Source organism: Durio zibethinus, chromosome 10 (assembly GCF_047325235.1).
Source record: "Durio zibethinus cultivar Kanyao isolate XHJ-2024 chromosome 10, ASM4732523v1, whole genome shotgun sequence".
Taxonomy (NCBI): Eukaryota; Viridiplantae; Streptophyta; class Magnoliopsida; order Malvales; family Malvaceae; genus Durio; species Durio zibethinus.
In genome coordinates, this window is record NC_143171.1 from 19,652,535 (window position 1) to 19,673,464 (window position 20,930).

The window sequence follows — 20,930 nt, forward strand, 5'->3', positions numbered from 1 at the left end:
TTTTAATTGATTGATTTTTATCTGCAAATCCAAGACTAACCATTTATAACAACTAAAAATTGATAGAACTATGACATAACAATAGAAATTAACTATATTGCATTCTTTTTTTTTTTTTTGGTTTTTCCTAGAGCAATATGTATTTGGAGAAGAGATGGAGGAACATAGCGAATATGAGGAAACCTCCTTAACTGGTAGACCTTTATGTTAGGACGACGATAGATAACGTAAGATACCTTGGGGATGTCGGTGAGATAGATTCACATCTTTTTTAGCGTATTCTACCCCATTGTATAGTGGATCAATTATTGCACGTGGAGAAGAGTACAAAAGTAAGTTGACTTGCATAGTTTGTGCAAGAATTGGCATTGGGCTCTGATTATATGTATAATTTTAAAAAGGATTGATTGATTGTTCTAGGGAAGGGATCTTACTCCAGTAACTGATAAACTTTGGAAGAATTTCTATGAGCTACAGTTTGGTCATCAGAATATGGCTCTTGTAATTGAGAGGATGAAGCTCAAGAAAGTTTCATGTAGATGGAGACAGTTGTATGATGTAGGTAATCTTTTAACTTTCTTTACTTTCATGCCGTCCTCTTACCTAATAGCTAGGTTGTTAGTGGAATGTTAAGGAACCAGCAATGTACCTTTACTTAAGGTGTGCACAGTTTTATGGATTTCCTTACTAAAGTTGGATGATTTATTGTTGGCAAAATTAAAGGATTTTTAGGAGGCTGAGAACAAAGCAAGTGATCGGCTTAAGCAGCTATACAAGAAAGAAGATGCTCGTATGCTCCTTGTTCTTTGAATTCTTAATGACATAAGCCATGATTTTGACTTGTTGCTTGCTGCATGTATGCTTCTATCTTTTGAACTTTTTTATCACTAGTTTGATTTGCATTTATAGTTACCAGTGCAATATTGCCCCAAGCTTTCTCTTGCAAGCACAAAAGTCTTGCTGAAGAGGCCATTTCATTCAAAAAGCGCTGAAAATTGGAACTATTTCTTAATTACCATTGCCAGCAACCTAAATCAGGCCAAACTTGCACTGAAAAGCAGCCTTTAATTGCATGTTTATGTACTTGGATTAATATATTGACGAGAACTAGAGAGTGCTTTGTGGTAGTTACCAGTGTATTTGTTGTAAAATATTAAAGTATTTACTGACTTAGGTACCCTTTACCCTAAGACTGATTGGAGAGGACTAAAGAGTTTTTCTTGTGGTACTCTCATATGTAGTTAGAGTAAAATATTATAGTGATGCATATACCTTTTAACTTCATTACTAAAGAGAAATGTTCTTTTTATGATCATAATTTCGTACCATTATTTCTATTTTATTAGGAAAACAAAGTCGGTAGGTTCAGCTTTGCACTAAGGTTCCACCTTCAACCAAAAGAAACTTTTATGCTGGTAACATTCTTTGTACCTTAAAAGCTTGGTTGTTTGATCTAGTCCATTAGTCTCGTATATTGGAATATTTGCAACTTTGGTCTTTGTGCTTGATAATTAAAGAGGGCATTTCATGAATTGTTGGCTTTATTTATAAAGTCTTAATAATCCTTTTTAGAAATAATCCTTTTTAGAATTTATATCTGTATATTATCTCTTTTATGAACTTGCATACCACTGATTGGGTCATGCTAGCATAAGATGCAACTTTTACGTATTTTGTGAAATAATCAATTATCACAAAGATAAATCTATGCCCATTTGTAGCTTTCGGGGTAATGGGACTGATGACATCCATGCCTTACATAAAAAATAGCCATAGAGGTGCTAAAACTTACAAAGCTGATGGAAGACCATAAATCTTGTCAGCATAAATCTGACACTTATGACATCTTCAGACATAATCAAATAGTCATTTTTCATTGTCAACTAATAATAGCCAGCACCCATAATTTATCTAGCCATTATGTGACCATTCGCATGTGCCCCCCCAAACCCCATCATGTATTTTTCAATAATTTTTTTTTCTTCAACTACATTTACACATCTTAAAAATACCTTATCTTGGCTTCTTTTGTAAAAAACATCTCCATCAAGAAAGAAACTCATAGCCAAACTTCTAATGATCCTTTTATCATTTTTTATTACATGCTCTTGGTATTGTTGACTTTTGATATATTGAAGAATATCATGATACCATGGTTTCCCATCAACTTGTTCTTCGACACCTGAGTAATGTGCTAGTACATCTTTCATGTCCAGCTTGATGGGTTGGATTTTGATATTTTCATCTATTTTAATCATTGTAGCCAAAATGACCAGTGCATCAATAATTTGGTTCTCCTTTTTAAGCAGATACTCAAATTAAACTTTTTCAAACTGCTTGACTAACTTAAAGATGTATTTATGGTAGTAGATCAACTTCGAATCTCTTGTTTCTCATTCACCTCGTAAGTTATAAACAACTAGTGCTAAATCTCCAAACATATCCAACATTTTGATCTTTCTTTCAATTGTTTCTTGTAAACCTATAACAAAAATCTCGTATTCAACCATATTATTTGAGTAGTTGAAATTTAATCTAGTTATGATGGGATAATAATGTCCATTAGGAAATATTAAAATTACCCTAATACCATGACCCAAAGCATTACAGCTCTATCAAAATACATCCTCAAAAACTTCTTAACAATTTCATTTTCTTCAATGACTATCACATCTTCATCAAAAACATCAAGCTTTATTAGTTCATAATCTTTAGCCACATGATCGGCAATGAACTCAGTTATTGCACTCTTTTTAAGAACCATTTAATTTACATAGACAATATCATATTTTGAAAGCATAGCTTGCCATCGTACTATTCTTCCTATCAACGAAAGTTTTTTGAAGATATACTTGATAAGGTCTAACTTTGCTATAAGCTAAATAGTGTGATAAAACATATATTGCCTGAGCCTTCAAGCTATCTAAGCTAGTACATAACATATCTTTTCTAATGGAAAATACTTGGATTCATAATTAGTGAATTTTTTACTCAAGTAGTAGATTGCTTGTTCATTTTTGTTGGTTTCATCTCTTTGCCCCAACACACATCCCATTGAATTTTCATGCATGGTTAACTATAAAATCAAAGGTTTTCTTGGAACTGATGGCACCAACATGAGTGGATTTGACAAGTATTCTTTGACTTTGTCAAAAGCTTCTTGGCATTCATCGTTTCATTCTCCTAGATCATGTTTTCTAAGAAGCTTGAAAATCATATTGCACTTGTAGGTAAGTTGCGAGATGAAACAAGCAATATAGTTCAATCTTCCCATAAAGCCTCGCATGTTTTTTTAGGTATGAAGAGGGGATAAGTTTTGAATAGCACATATTTTGTTTGGATCCACTTCTATTTCTTTTCCACTAACCATAAAGCCCAATAGGTATTTGATTTAGCATCAAATATACATTTGGTAGGATTTAACTTCAGTTGGAATCTCCTCAACCTATCAAACAACTTTTTGAGATTGACTACATGATCTTCTCCTTCATGAGATTTTGCAATCATATCATTCATATACATTTCTATTGCTTTACGCGTCAGTGATGAAAGAGAGTCACCATCACTCTTTGATAAGTAGCACCGATATTTTTCAATCCAAAAGGCATGACTTTGTAACAAAATATCCCTCACACGATCACAAACATTATTTTTTTTCCATATCTTCTCCAACTATCTTAATCTGATTATAGCTTGATAAGCCATCCATAAAGGAAAATATGAAATACCTAGCAGTATTATCCATTAGGGTATCGATATGGGGTAAAGGAAAATTATCGTTAGGATTTGCCCTATTCAGATCTCGATAATCGATATATATTCTTACCTTTTCATCTTTCTTGGAAATAGGCACTATATTGGCTACCCATTCAAGATATTTTGCCACCTCTAAAAATTCAGCATCAAATTGCTTTTTCACCTCTTCCTGAATTTTTAGTGGCATCTCTAGCTTCATGCACCTTAGCTTTTGTTGTACTAACTTGCAATCTAATTTTAAAGGCAATTTATGTTCTGTAATATCAGTATTGAGTTTAGGCATATCCTGGTAAGACCATGTGAACACATCTACGTATTTTCAAAGTAGTTTTTCTAGCCTTTGCCTATCAATTAATGAAATAAACATACCAATTTTAACCTATTTTCTATTTTTATCATCCCTTAAATTCACTAAATTGGTAATTTCTTGGTAGGGCTCAATGGACTTATCTTCGTGTTCTATTAATTTTAACAAATCAAGAGGTTATGTGTAATTATCTAAATCTTTTTCATTATCAAGTTTGTCAACATGAATTGTGTTTTAAAAATCAAATTTGAGATTATTATCATAGTTATCTTCGTATTCATTATTTGAGGCCCTACAAAAGATGAGATGAAGAGAATATTGGTACTCAAAAGTGGAATGGCAAGAAAATGATTAGGGCATAATGAAAAAAAAATGGATTGTATAAATGAAAATGAAAATAAATAGAAATGCAGACGCATCTTCTAAGTCTTTTATTATAACGACAAACATAAATACACCACAAAAGATTTTTTAATGCTTATAGAGAGCAATTAAGAATTTAAAGTTTCACAATAAATTATTTTTTAAAAGTTTTAAAGATAACATGCAGCTTTATGACTTTCCAATTATCTAGCTCAAAATTTGAAGGGTAAGCACGCATGAACAGCTCTTCATCCTAACTTTTCTTTTTTTTCCTATATATAATCTGAATGGCTAGCTCAAAAAAAGTTTCAATCAACTTTGCATTTAGGGCTTCAAATGAATCTAGGTAAATATAACCTCATAAATGAAAAGAATCATAAAGATAATGACCATCAACTCAAACTCTAGCTCATATCTCCTAAGATTAGCCATTCTTTTTTCTTTTTTCTCATTCATGATTTTCATTCTATTTCCTTTTGTTGGTTTATAACCCAAGCTAAATCTATTTTTTTATCATATATTGTTGGAGGCATCGTGATTCCTTGCAAATTCTTTCTAAGTCTAGCTCCAGGCTGCCATCCCATTTTGATAAGTTGCTTAACAATCATTTTAATAGTTCTAGATAGGTGTGATGAATATAATTTACATCTTTCAGCCATATATATTACGTTGGCAATCTCAAAAGATCTAAAAAGGTACTTCGAGGCTTCATCTAGCACTTTTACACAAGAAGCATTTATTGATTGGGTTACTAGTAAATCTTATTTTTTTACCACACATGTAAGCTTTCCATCAATAATGAATTTGCCTTTCTAGTGCAATGAAGATGGAACAGCACCTGTCATATGAATCCATGGCCTACCCATCAAAAAACTGTATGAAATGGAGATATCCATAACTTGAAATTTCATATTGAAAATGCAAGGGCCAATTTGCAATGGAATTTTTATATCTTTTAGCACCTATTTTTGGGTCCTATTAAAGGCTTGAACTACCGTATGATTAGGTTTTATGTAAGATCCATCAACAGGTAGTTTTGCCAAAGTAGTTATGGGTATAACTTTGATTGATAAGCCATTGTTAATCAAAACCTTAGCCATTATGTGACTTTTACATTTTACAGTAATATGAAGAGCCTTGGTACTTCTTTGACCTTCAAGAGGAATCTCTTCATCACTCAAAGAGATATAGTTTAAAATTACTAGATTGCCAACAAGCTATTTCACGTACTCAACAAATATATTGTAGGACACATATATTTGATTGAACACCTTTAATAAAGTGTTACAATGCAACTTTGAGCTTAGTAACAATGACAATAGCAAAATTCTAGCTAGCATCTTATTCAACTGTTCTACTATGTTATACTTGCTATATTTTAGTAGTTTTAAAAATTCACAAGCTTCATTCCTAAAGACTGGCTTTTGACATTCTTTATTAAGGACTGTCATAAGATTACTCTAATTTCCCTTTTCTTCCTTGACCTTTGCTTTTTTTCTTAGCTTTTTCTAGCATTTCTAGAGTGTAACATCACCCACTTCGGGTCATACCTCCTATACCTATTATGTTTGTAGCATCTAGATTGACTACGATGTCATAATTGTACTTTCATAACACTGCTTTATCATTTTGGTATGAAAAAAGGCTAGAGACTTTAATTGTCACTACTAATCGAGAGATAAGCTTTTTTGGTCTTGAGGTCGATTTCTTATCATAATATATAGTTATCAATTTATGCACAAACTTATTCTTTGAATTAATGGTAGAAACTTCAGCTTTCATCAATTTTTCTCTTTCTTTGTAAAACTTTATCTAACCTATATCCATTAATTTTTGCACCTCTTGATGAAACTGGTCACAATTCTTGAAAGAATGCCTTGAAACATTTTTTTGATAATTGTAGCTCTCGATTGAGATAATTTTTTTGAAGTAGTTTTGAAGCTCTATTAACTTCAACACACCAGCCTTGACTAAGGCTTCAAACACCTTAGTCATTGAAGTTTTGGCTTCATCTATCCCTTTTTTTACATAACTTGCTTACCCATTAATCAAAGCATTTATTGATAGTCTACTGTGATTTGGTAGAGGGTTTCCATTAACATTTGGAGTCCCTCATTTGCTAGTATCAAAGTTTAACACCCTCTTATTGATTAACCCTTACACTTTACGTTTCAAAGTAGTGTAATTTTTCATAAAATAACTTAGGTTTTCATAATGATAATCACAATGCATATTGGGATCATACCATTTGGAAAATGGAGGTTTCAAAGGTTCAACAATAACAAGGGCTAGTAAATGTTTCTCAATAAGTTGAGGGTACAAATTTGTATATGTCATAGAGATAGGGTCAAAAGTGATTTTTTCTTAGGTATTTCTTGGGGTTCTCGGACTACTACTTGGATTGGGTATTCATTATGATCTAGTAGGTATAGCAGGATGATTATATAAATAGGTGGGTGTTTGAAAAGATGGTTGAAAATAAGGTGAATAAGTTGGTTGTTGTAGTAGCTGACACAATTGATACGGATAAGGGGTGGATGTAACATTGTTTATAGGAGGGTAATGGATTTGGCACATTGGTGTAGGGTATGACATGAAACCTTTGAACTATTGACCTATATAGTTCACTGCTTAGCTTCATTTTCTTTTTTCTTAAGAGCTCTGCCTTTCTTTACTTCGCTTGTGTATCCTATATCGAGCTTGTTATTTTTTATGGTGTTTTCAATAATCTCACTTGATATCACCATATCTGTAAAGTTTTTAGTTGCATTACCTATCATTCTTTTATAGTAAGGTGCTTTCAAGGTGTTTACAAATAGGACAGTTGTTTCTTTCTCAGTGATGGGAGGTTGTGCTTGTACGACCATATCTCTTCATATTTGTGCGTACTCTTAAAATTTTTCTATTATATTCTTTTCCATGCTTTGGAGAGATAGATCATCTAAAGCTAGATATATAACATGTCAGTATTGTGTAAAGAATGCCCTTGTCAGTTTTTATCAAAAATGAATACGAGTCTTATCTAGTTAAATATACTATCTGACTATAGAACTTATAAGGCTATCCTAATATACGTGCAATAATATCTTCTAGTCACGAGCATGTGCCCCCATCTTATGATAATAAATGGTGACATAAATCATTAGGTATTTTGTACCATCATATTTTTCAAATTTAAAAACCTTGAATTTAGGTGAAATGACCACGTCTAGGACTAAACAAAGCTCAGCTGCATCTATAGAGCCATAAAAATTCATTCCTTCTACAACCTTAAGTTTTTTTTCTAATAATTTTATTTTCTGTTGAGTACTGGTATGTTTCACTTTCTTAGATGTCTTCATCTCTAGCTTTTCTCTCTTATTGGGATCATCGAAGTTTGGAATCAAGATTGGCTCAAGTGGTTTTTATACCATGATGGGATTAGCAAAATTTTAAGACTATCTTAGAGTGAATATAAATGTCAATCCTAGATAAGAATAAGAATATCCTCCGAGAGTAGGGATTGCACTCTAGCTCTTTGAGAAGGTTGGGTTGGTCGTGGCTCAAACCTTGGAGGGTATACAGGATTTATCATGTATGGCAATTGCTTTTAGAAACTGAGATTTCCTTCCATCGCTTTTTTTGTGTCAAGATTCTTAAGTATGTCCATTATCTTACTAAGATCCCCTTTTAGTTCTTCTTGAGTCTTCTCAATTCTTTCAAATCAACTTGACTGTTCTTGTTCTATGATTCTTATTTGAACCTTGGTTGTATGAATGACGAGTAGGGTTAGTTAAAATTTTTAGTGGATAAGCTATTATTGAACCTTTATTATCATAAATTTTCAAAAATCAAAATGTCATGTGTTGAAAATTTTATTTTTCACTTTTTTTTTATGATTTTGTTAAAAGAATATGGTTATTAAAACAAAAACATGATGCACATGATGCATGAATGCAAATGAGAGATATTTGCTTTTGGAAAAATTTCAACACTAGAAATTTTCATTAATTTCATACAATTTTTGTTACATGAGATTTATCATCCTAAAATTATATTTATAAAAGCATTTGAATTGTTCATAAAGATCATTGGCTTTGCTTAGAAAGTTCATTAGGCATTGTCCATATTCTCCTACTAGATTGACTTCTTTTCTTAATGCTTATACCTTTTAAACCATCTCTCATGCCTTTTTCACTACCTTGCAAACTTGACTGGTCAGGTGCTGTATGTATTATTGCCTCCTTGAGCTTTTTGCTTTTCATCTCGTATGGGCATCTCTTTCTAATTCACATATGCAAATTCAATCTTTTTATCTTTTTTGTCACTCATTTATTATTGTTGGTTCTTGTGATCTTGCAATTGCAGCTTCAACCCTTGGATCACCTGGTGAAATGATTCCTTTTTGTTTACTATTTCAAAGTGCTTTCTTCTCTTTATTGCAAGCATAACTTTCAACCTTTCATTTTCTTTTTGGCATTCAACCAATCTTACTAAAGCTGTAGAGTAGAATCTCTCCCAATTTTAACATTTTTTGGTGACCTCTTTTTGCTTTTCTTGAACTGTGCCTTTTCATTGGTTCATTTTCTCTCAGAGCTCATCTATTTCATGTTACCAACTAAAATAAGACTTGATGACATTTTCAAACTTGAATTAGACTTGTAATCTTTTCTTTTCTTAGTGCAGATTTTTTAAATCATTATTAGCCATATCTCATTCTTTTATGACTTTATCCAGTTGCTCCCTTCTATTTCTACTTCATATTTCAATTATCTCATCTTTTCATGAAGTTTCAAAATTTTTTTTCTTATTTCTTTTTTTTCAGCTTTTAATTTTTTCCTAACAAGCTCGACTTTTGATAATTGCATTCCTGTCAAAATGTTAGCTGATTGATGTGAGCCATTATCAGGAATGAGCACTATGTCTCTTAATTGCTTTGCTTTCCAAATCTGGTAATCAAGAGTGACTTTGTTGATGAGAGGCCCTAATCTTATTTTTTGCATTTTTTTCCATGCTTGGATTAACCAATCTGATGTTCTTAGTGAATTGGACTCTCTGTAGTTGAATTCTACTTAAACCAAGTGATGAATGGCAAGAACAAATTGCTTTGCATTGAATTACCTCAATAACATCAACAAAGCATAACTTACCATATCCTATAGTCCTAACAATGGTATCCATGGTTCATTTCCTCCTCGATACAACATGGGCACTTGAGGCATTCATGGTGCCATTCATTTTATTTCATCCTCAATAAGCCTTTGCAAGAATATAACCTATTCTTCCTTAGCCTTCAATGTTAGGCATTAGCTTTTACAGAATTCTTCGATTGGTGCCTTGTTTTAAGGATATGGCTTTGAGAATGCACTCTTTTCACACTTAAAATGACTTTTAACCCACACATGTAATAGTGATGCACACCCTATAAACAATCATTTTTCATTCTGTCGATAGAAATTCAATAACTTGATGGTTTCGGCTAGAAATGCTAGTGTAGGATTAATTGTTTGGGTTTCAATTTGCTCAAAAAAGTCCACCACCATTATCTCGATGTAGCCCAAGGTCTTTGAGAAGATCACCATGCTATACAATGCTAAGGCAAACATAGCCATGCCTTGATCATCATCTAGATGCCTTTAAGCAAAATTACAGAAGAAATCCCAATGGATACCAAGATGTTCACCTTTAGGCTTTGTGAAATAATCTATGGTTTTTACTTTAACTTTTATAAGCTTGGCCAACTTGTTGCAATAACCTGATTTTGGCTTTCGAGTAAATGCTTTATCCAGACATTATAGTTTTATCCTAAGCAAAATCGAGTATTACTTAATGGTTAGCACCAAATTTTCTTGATTAAAAATGAAACATCTATAGGAAGGGTCCCAAATTTATATAGTTGTCTCGACCAACTGTTCATTGATCACTACAAAAATAAGGGATGTAATTTGTATATACTTCTTGCAAAAACTTTCTTTTTTTTCTTCACATAACTGACCTCAAATGAAGGTTAAGTCTTCTAAATTATTCTGTGTGAGATCTAAATGCATCTTTTCAGGTAACTAAGACACATAACCAGTGGGCAAACAATCTCCATTATGTTACTAGGCTTCCTTTGACCAGACATGTACTTCATTATATGATTCACATTGGACAATGATAGAGAGTAAGCAAATCTGTAGTTCTACAATATCCATGAAGAACTTCTTGGAAGAAATATGTCCTAGCGCAAATACCTCGATATAGAACTGTATGATATGATTTAAATTTTAAATTATCTTAGGAGAAAGATGTTTAAAGAATCCAAACTTTTTTAGATTTAAATTTCAAATTTTCAATCGGTTTAGCAAACTTTAGTGGCTGAAATCCATGCTGCCAAGTTAGACAAAGGTGTCAGGCAGCTGTGGCCCTGGTGCTTTCGGTGTATTTAATGCACAATGACTTTTAGCCAAAATGACCTGAAAAGGGAAGAAAGAAAGAAAGAAAAATAATAATAATAAAAAATAAAAAAAATTGAATCTTTACAGGCTATGGCATGTAGAAGGTTAGCCAAACCTCCCCAGGTTACATCAATGGTGGATTTTGTTATGGCTTGATCTTTGTTGCTCCAAAATACAACTATTGACTAGTTGGTTGAATTTTTAGATCAAACTTGGTGTTAAAGAGGCAAACAACTTTGGAGGAAGCTATTTTCTCTTTAAAATATTACTTAAAATTCAAACAATAAGGAAACATGGCAAGAAAATTCATGGAAATGATGATGGAAATGTATGGAGGATAAGGTAGAAATATACCTCCCAAAAGCTTCTCAAAATTTTTTTTTCCTCCTTTTACTTCTCTTTTTCACACTACTTCTTTGGCCGCCTCCCTTTCTTTTCTTAGCCTTAAATGATGAACATAAAGGCCATGCAAATGCATGATAGCCATTGATAAAAAATGCATCCAAAGACCACTAGCTCTCTTCCAAGTTAAACAATCACCTTTCACCCTTAGATCAAGGTCTTTGAAAAATCAATGGTTTATGATGAATCCAACATGAAATAAGGTTTTTGGTATAATTAGAATAATGTAAAAAAACTATTTTACCCTTTTCTAAAAGTTTTCACCTTTTTATGAGATTTTTTTGGAAAAACATGATCTCTTCTTTATTTTTGTGATTTCAATGTGCCCAAAGATCATCAAATAATATGAAAACATGATCTAAAAGTTTTCATGAAAAAATTGACCTTGAGAAAAAGAAATCATAAAAATACCCCTAAAAGACATTTTAATAATTTCACACCCTATGAAGTACAAACAAGGTTTTTAATGCACCAATAATCATCCAATAATGTTTAAACATAATCTAAAAGTTTTTACTAAAAACTAACTATAAGAAGATCAAATTACAAAAATACTTTTAGAGGACATTTTGGTTATTTTATCTTTCTTGAAGCGCGATCAGAGTTTTTAATGCATTAAAATCACAAATTTCAACCAAAAGCCTTGTTAATCCCATTTATTTGTGAATTTTGAAGAATGACCCGATTTTGATCTAGTTTGATGGATTTTGATCGAGTTTGACGAAATTTAACAAAATTTGATCAAATTTGTTTAAGTTTGACTTTAAGGCATTTGGGTCAAATTGGTTTCAAATTTGACTTTGAAAATTCATTGATATTAAAGAAATGTTGGATTGGAATTGAGTTGAATTTTAAAAACCTCACAACTAGCTAAATTTTGACTGAACAAAATTAAATATCTATAAAAGTCAAAAGGATACTTGTTTTTTGGAAATAGACAGGATGGCTTTATCATCCATTTCAACGTAAAGCACATTTTGATGAATGAACTTAAATTATAGACCAACTCTGTGTAATGCAAAAAGTAATGTATGCATGAATGAACATTTTAGACTCATTTATAACAAAATTGAATACTATATTAAATGATATAATTTAAATACCCTAATTTAGAAGTGGTTTAAGACTTTCAAATTTATATTTCATGTAGTTGTGATACTTGCTAAGTGTGATATTATTTAAACATTAAAAAATGATAATTTCATCTAATATTATTATATATATTTATATATTTGAACGAGTTCAGATTCTTGTTAATGTAATTAATTAATTAATTTCTAGAATTCTTTGCAACCAAATATATTATTGTTCTGTACTTAATTGAATATGAATATTCTGTTAATTACCAATGCTTATTAATTGTCTTTGGGACTCGTATTTGTGAATAATTCAAATATTAGTAAGTTTACTATAATGCATCTTTCTACATTTTTCTTAATGTATTCTTATCATAATTATATCTTGTATGTCATTGAAAGATTGGTTTAGTGGTAAGGAATAGATTTTACAACCTTGAAGTTCTAAATGCAAGTGTACTATATGCATTTGATCCAATTTTATATTTTAATTTATTTTAGTTATACTATAATTTTTTTTATTGATTATTCAATATTTCTTATTTATGACTATTGAACTTGATTATGATTGTAATTTTAATTTTTTAAAAAAAGTCATATATTTCATTTGATTGATTTTTAATTTTTTTTAAGGAGATAATTTGAAAATGACTTTTAATACACGCATGTAATAGCAGTGTACACCATATGAATCATCCTTTTTTATTCTATCGATAGAAATTCAATGACCTGATGGTTTCAACTAGGACTACTAGCACAACATTAATTGCTTGGGTTTTACTTTACTTGAAAAAATCTACCATCATTATCTTGATGTAGCCCAAGATCTTTTGGAAGATCACCATTCCATACAATGCCAAAGCAAACACAGCTATGCCTTGATCATCATCTAAATGCTCTTAAACAAAATTATGAAGGAAGTTCCAACGAATATCGAGATATTCACCTTTAGGCTTTACGAAAGAATCTATAGTTTCCACTTCAACCTCCATAAGCTCGGCCAACTTTTTGTCATAACTTGATTTCAGCTTTCGGGTAAACACGTTATCCAGACACTGTAGTTCTATCCCAAGCAAAATTGAGTATTCCTTAATAGTTGGTGTAGACATCAAATTTTGTTTGAGATTTTTTTTTCAACATGATTGACACAGGGCTCATTTACAAACATGGGCCAAGACCATTTAGGAGGACCATTTATAACCCATAAAGAGCTCACAAATTCAACTATTCAGAAACCCAAAGTCAACTTGGATCAAATCTAATAAAAAAAAGTCAAAATTGCATAAAATTTGATCAAAATGGATGAGAGATCAGATTAATTCTAAAAATTCAAAATCTAATTGAAATCAACATGGTTTAAAATTGAATTTGAGATTTTTTTCAAAACACTAAAATTTTCATAGTGTCCCGAAAGAGCAAAATTACCAAAATATCCTTATAGGTGTATTTTCATAATTTGACCTTCTCGAGCTTGAATTTTTGTGCCAAGTTGTATCACATTATAAGAAATGATCTTTTGGTTTGAACTTTTTAAACATATGTTTTGAGCCAATTTTATCCATTTCTTTTATTATTCCTCATTATAGCCTATACTGCAACACTTAAAAGTCTATTTTGATCAAATATGAATGCTCGAATTGAATGATCATATGTTTGGCTAGGGCATGTTTGTGATGAAGTAATGGAATCATGTTATGTTCTTGTATTTTAAAGATTGATATGTGGGAGATATCGATAATGGATGAAGAAAAAATTAAAAATTAAAAAATTAAAAAAATTAAAAAAATGAAAAATGAAAATGAAAAAAAAATGAAAAATGTGAAAAAAGTGAAAAAAGTGAAAAATGAAAAATGTGAAAAAAATGAAGAAAAAGGAAAGAAAAGAAAGACTCAAATTGAAAACCTGAAAAGGTAATTTAGGTAAAAAAAAGTCTAAGCTGAGAGTTGGATAAATATTTCAACACATGGAAGATGACATCTAAAGATTCTCCAAAGTTGGGGCAAAGTTTGATGAGCTCTAAAATTATTTTGAAAGTCAATGGAATAAGTTTTTGAAAAAGAATTCTAGATTAATGTTAAGAATTGTCTAAATATTCATTGTTTGGACAATTGCATCCCTAGTGATATGCTTTGAATTTGTTCCTTTGCCTATTTATTTTTGTACCCGACTCATTTTTATATTGACTACCTTTTTTCCAATTCACCTTGTACTTTCTTATTTTTTTTCATCCCCAGAATAAATTGATTAAATGTATGATTGCATTATATTTGTCATTATTTGAAATGATAATGTTCATAAAAGATTCCTACATTCTTTTAAAAAGAAATCGAGGATGATAGGGGTAAAAAAAAAAGATGGAAAAAGCTTGAAAAGATGATTTGAAAGGACACATGAGGTGACCAAGTGATTAATATGGTGATGGATTGGTTGACATAACCTATAAGCTATGATCAAATTATGAAAATAATGGGGATTAGTGGACAAAATTTGTTACGAAATTGTTAGTGCTGAGAAATTAAAAATGAAAAATGTGAGATGGTGGAGTCATTAAGAACCATATTACCACAATTAATTAGAATTTCATGTTAGTGATATTTGCATTACATGCATTATGTTTTGGATTACATGCATTACATTTGCATTATAGTTTGAACAATACATGTATATAATTTGATGAATATTTAAAACTTTGGTTTGGCTTGAATCATGCAGTGAACATTTGAATCATGGTTTAAAGTATGGCATCTGCATTATTATGAGTATCTAGATTGTTGCATTTGCATTATTAAGAAAGTATTTGCATCATGATCATGACATTCATTACATACAAAATTTTGACTTTGATGAAAAATTGAGAATTTTTATGACAAAAAATTTTGAACTCTTTGAGGAAAGCTTTTCAAGATAAGGTTGGGAATCCTTGAATGAAAAAATGTTTTATAAGGAAAACATTTAAAATTCTAAAGTTGTGGAGCCTTTTAAAGGAGCATTTTTAATGTTAAAAATGATAAGAATTTTTATGTTTAAGTTTAAATAAGAATCTTTAAGAAATTTTAAATGAGAATCTTTGTCTTTGAGTTTTAAATGAGAATTTTTGAATGAGAATCTTTATCTTTGACTTTTAAATAGGAATATTGAGAATTTATGTGAATCTCCAAAGTTTTTTGAATCCGAATCTTTGAAGAATCAAATGTGAATCTTTGAATTCAAATGAGAAACTTTGATATTTTAGACGTGAATCCAAAAAGTTTTTCACATAAAAATCTTTAACTTTTTGGTGTGAATCTCTAGAATTTTAAAGTGTAAATCTTTAAATGTTGGATGTGAGCCTTGCAATTGTGATATGAATCCCTAAATTAAAATTTTGGATGTGAATCTTTCAAATAGGAGTCTGAATTCTTGCAAAATTGAAACTTTGATAACCTTAAATCCTTGCGAACCTTAAATTCTCGCGAATCTAAAAGCTTGCAAACCTTAAACTCTTGCGAATTTGAAAAATCTTATGAATCTTAAAATCATATGAATTTGAGTTCTTGCAAATATAAAATTTTGTGAATCTTTGTGTCTACAAATCTTTGTTATATATATATTTTTGTTATATATACATTTCATTATTATTTTGTTATATATACATTTCATTATTATTTTGTTAATAAACAAAGACTTAAAACATGAGGCTAATAATTTATTTTTAAAGATTATTTTCATTTATATTTCATATTATTCATATTCATGCACATTTTTTATGTTGGTTAAGCCTGGTTATTATTTAAGTTTCATGAATTTCATTTTCCTTGTTGATCACATTTCAATGCATATTTTAATTTTTATGCAATTTAATTCTTCATGCTTAAATTCCATACTTTGAATATAATTTACTTCTTATATATTTTTAGATTTATGCAAAAACTAATAATGATAATTTTTTTAAAAATATATAAAACAAAATTCTGAAATCCTTGCCTACATGTTGGAAGGAATAAAAACGTGTTTTAAAAATAATAATAATAGTTTTGCTTAGATGTAGGGAAATTATTAAATAAAAAATAAAATAATAAAAGATTAAATAATAATAATAATATTTTAATAAAAAAATATAAAATATAAAAATTCATTTTTTAGAGAAATCGAAAAAACAAACTTAATCTGAAAGTTAACCTAGAAGTTGGAGATTTCTAAAGAGGTGCGTAAAGTTTTGAAATATTAAAACAAAACTCTAAACGAAATCTTAAATGAAACCCTAAACCTTAGGTAAACCCAAAAACCCTAAACGAAACCCTAAAATCCTAGGTGAATCCTTGAACCCTAAATGAAACCCTAAATCATAAGCAAACCCTAAAACCTTTAGGTCAAACCCTAAGGTTAAACCCTAAATTCATTCCAAACCTTAAAATCATCCCAAGATTCAAGAGTTAATATGAAAAATTTTTGTGAAATAATATATTCCTGAATGTTGCCTAGATGATAAGGTATTTAAGAAATTTATTTCATTAAGAATTTTTATACATTTTTGCAACTTAAAATAAATTCGTTTTGTTAAAATAACAAATATATAAATATAAAATAATAAAGAATAGAATGAGATTTTAAATATAAATAGTTATACCTAAACTCTATCTAGAGATTGGAAAGTCTAAGTGATCTTTTTATATTTGAAAATCTGATTCCTAAATTCGTATTTTATCATCATTTGCATGCATCTCCTTTTTTTATATTAATGTGTACATGTATAATGCTTATATATGTTTATTCTAATTATTGATGTTTAAAATTAATTCTATTATATTTCATTTTTTTTGTTGCATACAAAGTTCTTAAAAAAATTTAGTTTCAAACAAATAAAACTAAAATAGCTTTTCATGAAATATAAGTGTTGGCACTCTATCTCTATGTTGGAGAGTTACCAATAATTATCATTTATAAAGAATATTATTTTATTATTTTATAAGGAATGTTGCGATAAATTTTAGATGAAAAGATTATTTTTGAATTATGCTTTTATGTTAAAGAATTTGAAGGTATTCTTTAATATAAAATTTTCATAATATTTTTTAATAAAGATTTTTTAAAATTAAATTTCTTTCTAAAAGATGAAAAAAATTATAAGTAAATTTTATATAGAAACCTTTTTTTCCAAAGTTATAAATAGCACATGATTAATTAATATTAATTTTATTGGTTTTGTGGGGATGTTGATCTTTCCTTACGCATAATCGACTCCCGAACTTAATCTTATTTCATAGATCAAAATTATCTTTATAATAAATTTTAAACCTGTTTTATTATTTTATTAAAAAGATAAAATTTTTGGATGACTAATCAAACCCTAAAAAACATATTGGTGGTACCTCCCTGTATTTTTTCATGAATTTTAATTTTTACGTCCAGCAATCGCGTTTTCAAACTGATACATTATGAAAAGTATATTCTAATTACTTTGAAATTTCAGTTGTATCCTCTGACAATATATGTTTTTATTTTTTTCCTTCTATTTTCTTAATTTTAACCAATCTCTTTTAATAGTAGTACGTAGTTGTTCAAATTACAAATTAGAACCTTATTAGAAAAAAAAAAACAATTATTATTGGGATAAAAAATCAAGATACCAGAGTTTCTTTCTAGAGAGAAAAGAAGGTTGCTTTGCCTGAAGCTAGGTGGTGACCAGGTATTCATCCACGTCAGCATAGTTGTTGTTAATTAGAAGCATTTGCAACAAGCTTATCACGTTCAGACTCTTGTATTGGAATTTTGTTGATTTAGCAGTTGGAGACTAATGTAATCAATAGATGGAATTGGAGAGTTGCTGTTGAAAGCTCCTAATGTAAGAATCTTAAAAAGTTTGAAATCATATGAAATGTAAAATTTGTTACTTTTACTTTGTTTACAGTTTAATATCATAATGCCTATATTACATTATGTTCTAATCCTATTTTACTTGTTACTTTATACTATAATTAGATTATAATATGTGTTATGCACATGAATATATATATATATATAAATTAATTTTTTTTCAAAATTATATTCAAATCTTTAAAATTTATAACATACATAAAATTTATATATATTGACTTGTTATTAAAAAATAAATTTTTTAAAAATAGTAAAAAAATTATGTTTTTCTTTTGGATATTTTTGTTTACAATAATATTTATACACTTGTAAAATTATATCAAATAAAAATAAATTATGTCTTTTTTTAAAAAATAAAAATATATATCATTAAATGATAAATTAAATAATAAAAGAATTATTAACACACTTTCACTTTAGTAATCTTGACTAAATTATTATACAAAATATGAAAAATGTTAGAAAATATGTGAAAAAAATTGAAAAAAATTATTTTTTTTATAAAAATGAAACTATAATAACAATAAAATATATCGTAAAAAAATTTATAAACAAAAAAAATTACAATAGTAATAAAATATACCTTAAAAAATGTTACTAAAAAAATAAAAAAAAATTGATGTATAACACATTACATTTATAGTCTTAAATATGTAGAAGAATTTTTTAGTGACAATTAGGATTAAATAGATAATTTTTAAAATTAAAATGGATATAATAAGTGATAAAGATAATATTAAATTTTTTGCATTTATTTGAAATATAAATTTAAAAATTAAAGTTCAAATAGATATAATCATTTTGATAATCTTATTATTTAAAAATTTAAAATGAAATTCTTTTTAATTTTCAAAATCTTAAATACAATTACTTGAATTTTTAATGTCTTACGTAAATTTTTTAAAAGATAATTTTTTAAAACAAGATATAAAAATTATTGAAATATTTGGATAAACTTAATCTTTATAATTTTTAAACATGTTTGAAAGATTTTGGTAATTAAATAATTTGTTAAATAAAGTTATTTGGTAAAAAATTAACGATAAAACTGTCTATAAACTATACCTGTACATGGATTTAAGTTTGAACATTAACTCCATTCATTCTACCATATTTATCAGACCAATTCTGATAATAGTCTTCATCAGAATATCTTCAAGGGCACGAAGATAAGCAAGAAGTGATCTCAAAGTTCCTAAAACAAGTATGTTATTGAGGAAATTTTTTACTATATAAGTGAAAGGATTCATCAAATTTTAGTGTGCCTTACCAATTTTCAACTCTTCAATCCTAGCAGCTACCCCGCCATGGCATACAAAAGCCAGTACCAATGCATTTGTTTGGCCTTAATCTTCACAGTTGGTGCTTTAGTTTGTCAAGCCACATCACGCTCTCTTCAAGATGCATCGATGTATGAAAGGCATGAGCAATGGATGGCCCGTTATGGACGAGTGTACCAGGACAACAATGAGAGGGAGGGACGTTTCAATATTTTCAAACAAAATGTGGCTCGCATAGAATCTTTCAATAGTGCCAATGACAAACCTTACAAGCTCGGTGTCAATCAATTTGCAGATCTTACAAACGAAGAGTTCATTGCTTCTCGAAATAGGTTCAAGGGCCATATGTGTTCCAACAAGGCTACGACTTTCAAATATGAAAATTTCACTGCATTACCTTCTACCGTGGACTGGAGAAATAAAGGAGCTGTAACACCTATTAAGGACCAAGGCCAATGTGGTATGTTCAAAGTTTTTATAAGAAATAATGGTTTTTGGTTCTTCTAGCTAATTATTAGTTCTAACTGTCGATGTATGATTGAAATACAGGAAGTTGTTGGGCATTTTCGGCTGTGGCAGCCATGGAAGGGGTTACTAAACTAGCAACAGGTAAGCTAGTTTCCTTGTCTGAGCAGGAGTTGGTTGACTGTGATACCAAAGGTGAAGATCAAGGCTGTCAGGGTGGTTTGATGGACGATGCTTTCCAATTCATCCAGAAAAACAAAGGCCTCACAACTGAATCGAATTACCCTTACAAGGGAGTTGATGGCACATGCAATACCAACAGGGAAGCCAACCATGCAGCCAATATTAATGGACATGAAGATGTGCCAGCCAATAATGAAGAGGCATTACAGAAGGCAGTTGCAAACCAGCCGGTTTCTGTTGCTATTGATGCTGGGGGGTTTGAATTCCAGTTCTACTCAAGTGGTGTATTTACAGGAGATTGTGGCACTGACCTAGATCACGGTGTTGCTGCTGTTGGTTATGGAGTGGATGCTGATGGGACTAAGTATTGGTTAGTAAAGAACTCTTGGGGCACTAGCTGGGGTGAAGAAGGGTACATTAGGATGCAGAGGGATGTTGGCGCAAAGGAAGGCCTTTGTGGCATAGCAATGCAAGCTTCTTACCCTACTGCTTGAACTTCATTACCATAGCCTATATATATATTCTGCTCTCGATGTAATATAAACATATTTAAAACAAACATGAGACCAATAGGAACTATGATGTCTGCTTTCAATATCCTATATGTGCTTGTATTTTCTAAGAAAAAGGAATTACTGAAGGAATGACTTGTGTATTATATATTACACATTAAATTATTTATCTACTATCGTCTCACTTGCACATCTCAGCTCTTTTATTTTTTAAACCACAATTTTATGACTATTCCAGTGCCTATATATGGAATACTAGTGCCATTTTTTAAAATAGAAGGACCATTAATTCATCTTGATTCTGTGTGCTAACGGAA

The 20,930-nt window shown here is 29.8% G+C and overlaps 1 protein-coding gene and 1 pseudogene across 2 annotated transcripts; both read left to right on the plus strand.

The window, feature by feature from the left end:
* The first annotated feature begins 137 nt into the window (after positions 1–137).
* LOC111291915 (uncharacterized) lies at positions 138–19,485 on the plus strand (annotated as a pseudogene). The gene is made up of 6 exons (XR_016345811.1): positions 138–332; positions 421–558; positions 694–790; positions 1,347–1,415; positions 19,295–19,377; positions 19,471–19,485. The product of XR_016345811.1 is annotated as an uncharacterized LOC111291915 (transcript).
* LOC149516529 (senescence-specific cysteine protease SAG39-like) lies at positions 500–20,782 on the plus strand. The gene is made up of 6 exons (XM_089766887.1): positions 500–562; positions 724–790; positions 1,347–1,415; positions 19,322–19,377; positions 19,471–19,913; positions 20,003–20,782. The coding sequence occupies exons 5-6, from the start codon at positions 19,481–19,483 to the stop codon at positions 20,593–20,595; spliced, it is 1,026 nt and encodes a 341-aa protein (XP_089623013.1). The 5' UTR covers positions 500–562; positions 724–790; positions 1,347–1,415; positions 19,322–19,377; positions 19,471–19,480; the 3' UTR covers positions 20,596–20,782.
* The last annotated feature ends 148 nt before the right edge of the window (positions 20,783–20,930 follow it).